Consider the following 5,562-nt stretch of genomic DNA (forward strand, 5'->3'; position numbering starts at 1 on the left):
CGCCCTCGCCATTGATACTCGCTGCAGGAAAATACGTCGATGGCGGCCACGAGTCAATCAACGCCGTTTGAATGGATGTAGCAAAAAAATTCACCGGTAATAGCAAAATCAAACTACGGGTGCAGCAAAAACGTCGTCGCCGCCTTCGCGAGGTCGCAGCTCCGCCTTACATGGGTGTAGCAAAAAAAACATCCACGGTAGTAGCAAAATCCTGCTACGGTTGCAGCAAAAAAGCATGGATGTAGCAAAAAACTCCAACGGTAGTAGCAAAATCCTGCGACGGTTGCAGCAAAAATATCATTGTCGTCCTCGCGAGGTCGCAGCTCTGCCTGATGGATGTAGCAAAAAGCTTTGCCGGCAGTAGCAAAATCCAACAACGGTTGCAGCTTCCCCTTGTTGTGCAGTGCCATTGAAGCTTTCTATGTCTATGGTTGAACCTTTTTTCAATGGCTGTTAAAGCTTTTCTAGGTGACGGTTGCAACACTTGTATACGCGGGAGGATCCGGGCATGGCGGCAGGCAGCCATGGCGGCCGGCGAGGGAGCTCCTGGCGGCCGGCGAGGGAGCGCCTGGCCGCCGGCGATGGAGCTTGTGGTGGCCCAAACGTAGCCCGGGAGGAGGGGGAGGGGATGCGCGCGCGTGAAGACTGTAGGTAGGGGATGGATCTGGCCATGGCAGCCAACGAAGGAGCGCCTGGCCGCCGGAAATGGAGCTCATGGTGGCCCAGTCGCTGCCCGGGGGAGGAGGGAGGGGAAAGGATGCGCGCGCTGAAAGGAGGCGGTATGGAGGCACTGGAAGGAGGCGGGACGCGCGGAGCCATTGCGCGGGGCCCGTTTGCCAACGTGGCATGCGAACAGGCCGAAAGTTCGGCCGGTGCACCGCGCCCAAACATTTACCTTCTTTTTATAAGCAGTTGTAGATGTAGAAGACTTAACATTTAAGTAGTGTGGATATAGCTATGGGAGAGGATTTTCTACCATGCACGGGACCTCCCGTCCATGCATCCACCGCCTTATTTATTACTATGTGGGACCACTGACATCACCTATAATGTTTTCTCTCCCATCTAGCATACATTCACATGTTATTCTACTAACCAAGTTTCATCCAAATAAATAAATGCATATTTTATGTTGAAATAAAAGTTTGATTTACATTCTGTTTGCATAATTGTGTTTTTTCTAACAAGATCTTTCAAACAAGACCAATATTGAATATATTTTTAGGAAATATTTTCAACAAGTAAACTACCATACTTCAAACTTGTTTCATACAAATTTATTAATTCGATGCAAAAATTCAACAATGAGTTATTCAAACAAAACTTTGAACTTTAATTGTGTTTGACAAAGTATATCATAGTTATGTGTACTTTAAATAGTGTTTCAGTGTGTTCTAAAATTTGATTATTTTTAGAACATGCTGAAACACACTCAAAAGTGGTATAGTTTTAAGGTTCTCCTCGTCATAAACACAAATATGCAAACGGATCATATAACTCATTGTTGAATTTTAAAGTACTGTGATATTTGGCACATGTGTGCCATATAAGTAAAACTGCCACACCTTTATTTCTTTAACTTTAAAGTACCACACGATCCCCTTCCTTTGACCCCGCCTTCTCCCGAACGACCCCGCAAGCTCGCCCGAGAAACCTGCTTCTTCCGCACATCTCGCGCGCCCATCCCCGAGAAAACTGCCACTTCTTCACGTCTACCACATGATAAAAAAAATATTGCGCATGTCCCACACCTCCTTGGCACCAAAGCACGCCACCACAACCAACTCACCCTTAGGTAATTGTTGCTCAAACTAAAGAAACTAATCGTTTTGACCCCATTTTTTTACAATTTTATTACTACAAAAAGTACAGAAAATTACCACGATTTCCCCTCAGGACAAAGTTACCATGGTATTTGCATGCCAGTTATCAGGCCTGTGATCCGTAAGTTACCGTGCTATTTACATAGAACTTACCAGGTACTATGTTTCAACAACCACACCCCTTTCAAAGTTACCATTGTGTTTTGTACACAAGTTATAAGGTCTTCGATGTGTAAAATACCGTGGTACTTACACATAAGTTATCAGGGTATGTGTACATCAACCTCGCCCCTGGTCAAAGTTACCATGGGGGATTGTACATGAGTTACCGGGTCTATAGTTCGTATATTATCATGATACTTATACCTAAAAACCTGGGTTTGTTTCGGTAACTTTTTTCATGGGTCAAAAATTACCAAGATGTTTTTGCATAACTTATCACGCCTATAGCGGGTCAAAGTGGGCCGTTTTTCGGGCCAACCCACGAGCACGTGTGCCCCTCATGATACTAAATATTATGTGGCTTTTCAGTGGCACACCATGTGTTGTGTTCATCTAAGAGGCTCCCATGAGGCGAGTGTATGTTTTTAACAACTTGTTTTCCTTTGGTAAAAAGTTACCATCATGTTTATATTGTAAGTTATCGGTTACGCGGTTCTTATATTATCATGTTATTCACACAAAAATTATCGGGGATGTTTTGAATAACTTTTCCCTGGGACAAAAAGTTATCATGGTGATTCTAGGTAACTTACCAAGCCCGCAGTGCTTAAAATATTATGCTATTTACACAAAATTTATCAGGGGTATGTTTCAACAAACCCCCCCTCCCCCCCACACGGGTCAAAAACTTATCATGGTATTTAGTTATCGCAGTGCATATTTCATGCTATTTACACATAAAAATATCATGGGAGGGAGGTATAGTACCGTGCTATTTATCAGGGGTATATCCAGGCACAAATCTCTGATCAATTCATATTTGCTTTTCCACACATCATGGCAAAAAGGGAATAGAAAACATAAGTGGACAAGTTTCCTGCTATTGTTGCCTGAAATAGCTTATCCACACACAGAGAGCTGATGCTGAAAAACATCACTAGTCAGCATCAATAAGATACTAACACCTACTTCCTTCAGAAAAGACGGCAAAGACACTAGGATACAACACCATAATACATATGAAACCTTACACTAAAGTTGCAAAATTATCCATTCGTGGCCTATATACTCCCTATCAGACTATCACAAACAACAAACCAACAACTACAAATCCAACAGATTTCTGCTTCCAAATGCTAGTCAACAGCACAGAAAAAAGGCTAGCAGTAGCAAACGATCAATTTGCAATCTACATACTTTACTTTCCAACTACAATCAGGATAACTGGAACAATGTCACCTTGAAGTCCACACCAGGCTATGCCTAGGCCGACAACGGGAACCTCATTCCAACCGAAATGTGCATGCACATTGTGAGGCATAAGGTGAAGATGGCCATGGACTTGGCGCTCAGGTACTTGACGGCGACGAGATCCCTTTCGGTGATTTCATCACGGGCGACGACAATGCTCTTTCGTGCACCAGCAGACACCCGCTGAGTCGAGAACTCGAGGAATGACCGGACCATCTCTGCGGTGACCCTGCCCGTGACATCCAGCACAAACCTCCGGTTACTTGGCATGGCCAATGTGGTCGATACTCTCTCCATTACACAGCTAGGACCTGAATTGCAGACCTCTTGCACCACTGCTGCTTCAGCTCGAGAAATGGAGGCCTCCTTTGTGACCTGCCGTGAGGTCCTGACAAACGTCTCGACGGCACCGTTGCAGACGGACACGAGCAGGTCCTTGAGCTTGGCGTCGTGCTTGGGGTCAGTGACGCCTGCGAGCACCTGGTCGGAGGTGCGCACGGCCGCGGTCCTGTCGAGGTAGGCGGCGACGGTGGTGCTGAAGAACACCCGAACGAGCTCCGCGGCGGCCTCCTTGCCCCTGTCGCTGCACAGAGCGGCGAGCCAGTCCGGCTGGCCAGGGGCGCGGGGCCGGGCCTCGGGATCACGGCAGGAGAGCACGAGGTTCCTGGCGAAGCTCCCAAGAACGGCGGAGGCGAACCCGGCGCCGTCGGGGGAGAGGAGGCGGTCCAAGATCCGGTCGTGTAGCGGCGGGGAGGGAGGATCCGGGCCCCGGGCGGCCCGGTGGGAGGAGAAGGCGCGAAGGGCCCCCGAGGCGAGCGACTTGGAGAAGGCGGAGGCGGCGGAGGAGACGTGGTCGGAGGCGGCGAGCTTGGAGAGGACGAGTGCGGGGAAGGAGTGGAAGAACCGAAAAAAGTGGTCATGTTGCGATGCCGATCGAAGGGACACCGAGTGGTGTGGCAGTTTTGCAATCGGGCACAGGGTTGCCAAATACATATTTCGAAAGATAAAATAGTTTTATCCTTGGAAATAAAATAACAAAGCATGGGATGGTGAAGCATATGCTTGCATGTGGTCAGAGGAAGATCTGACAAACTACAAAGAGCATTAACGCACAACATCGAATCTCCAAGAAAAATGAACGGACCTCCCATACACGGGAGAAATGCTTTTCTCATATAGATATCCTAAAAAAAGAGCTGTGTAGATATAGATAGATACCCGTAGATAGATATCTGTTTGTTCGATAGGAACGGTCTTACCGTGCGTCATTCGTGCGTGTTTGGGTCACGCTAACTGCCACACGTGTGGTGCGAAGGGAGACGCACCACATGTCTCTAATATAAACAGACTGCCATCTCATCGCATGCATGCATGCAGGAATCTTTTTAGATTTTCAGTTTTTAAAATGTTTTATCTCTTAAACGAAAAATCCGATTGAAAATCCGTTTTCACCATTAAATCCCTCACGATGAGATCTTCGAAACTAGACCCCATGTTGATATGTTTTGATGAAAAAAAAATTGGATTAAAAGTTTCCATGTCTATTGCATATGAATTGCCATGATGTTTACACTGAAGTTGCCATGATATATTTCAGCTATTTTCTTCTACATCTAAAAGTAAATTTTGACATTTATAAAACGGGGAATTAAGAAACTAGACTTGCCATGAACCATAAACTAAAATTGCCATGATACATGCACGTCAAATTGCCATGGTTCATACAAAAAATAATTTTCATGGTCAAAGTACTGGAGTTGCCATCATCGAAACACTAAAATTGCCATGATCTACAAACTAAAATTGCCACATGGCAGCTTTAGTTTAAGCCATATGGCAACTGAAGTGTAAACATCGTGGCAACTTCTGGCAAAAAAAAATCGTCGAAACATATCAACATGGGGTCTAGTTTTGAAGATCTCGTCGAGACGGATTTAATGGTGAAAACAGATTTTTAGTTCGCTTTTTTATTTAGGAGATACAACATTTTTAAGCCGAAAACCAAAAAAAAATCTGCTGATGTCATCTATTCATACGTAGCAAAATGAATGGTGGTGGAGGCGTGTGGGCGATGTGCAAACTCCCACACGTGTGGGCGTTAACATTTCCGCTCACATAAACTGTGTCAAGAAACTACAGGATCGATCAGACCCATCTAGGGTAAAGCGTACGCCCGGGCGATGGAAGCCCTGGCGCCCCCGAGTCACGGCAGACGTCGTCGCCCATGGCAGGACATCCCGTCGGAGCTCTTGGGCATCGTGCTCCAGTGCGTCCCGTCCCACGCCGACCGCGTCCGCCTGCGCGCCATCTGCCGTCCGTGGCGCGC

The 5,562-nt window shown here is 46.4% G+C and overlaps 1 protein-coding gene across 1 annotated transcript; it reads right to left on the bottom strand.

Annotated features, from left to right (window-relative positions):
• Positions 1–2,986: 2,986 nt before the first annotated feature.
• On the bottom strand, positions 2,987–4,229 carry LOC123056749 (protein PHLOEM PROTEIN 2-LIKE A10-like). The gene has a single exon (XM_044480033.1). It carries the CDS (start codon positions 4,227–4,229, stop codon positions 3,249–3,251), a length of 981 nt encoding a protein of 326 aa, XP_044335968.1. The 3' UTR covers positions 2,987–3,248.
• Between the last annotated feature and the right edge of the window lie 1,333 nt (positions 4,230–5,562).

This window comes from Triticum aestivum, chromosome 3A (genome assembly GCF_018294505.1).
Source record: "Triticum aestivum cultivar Chinese Spring chromosome 3A, IWGSC CS RefSeq v2.1, whole genome shotgun sequence".
Taxonomy (NCBI): domain Eukaryota; kingdom Viridiplantae; phylum Streptophyta; class Magnoliopsida; order Poales; family Poaceae; genus Triticum; species Triticum aestivum.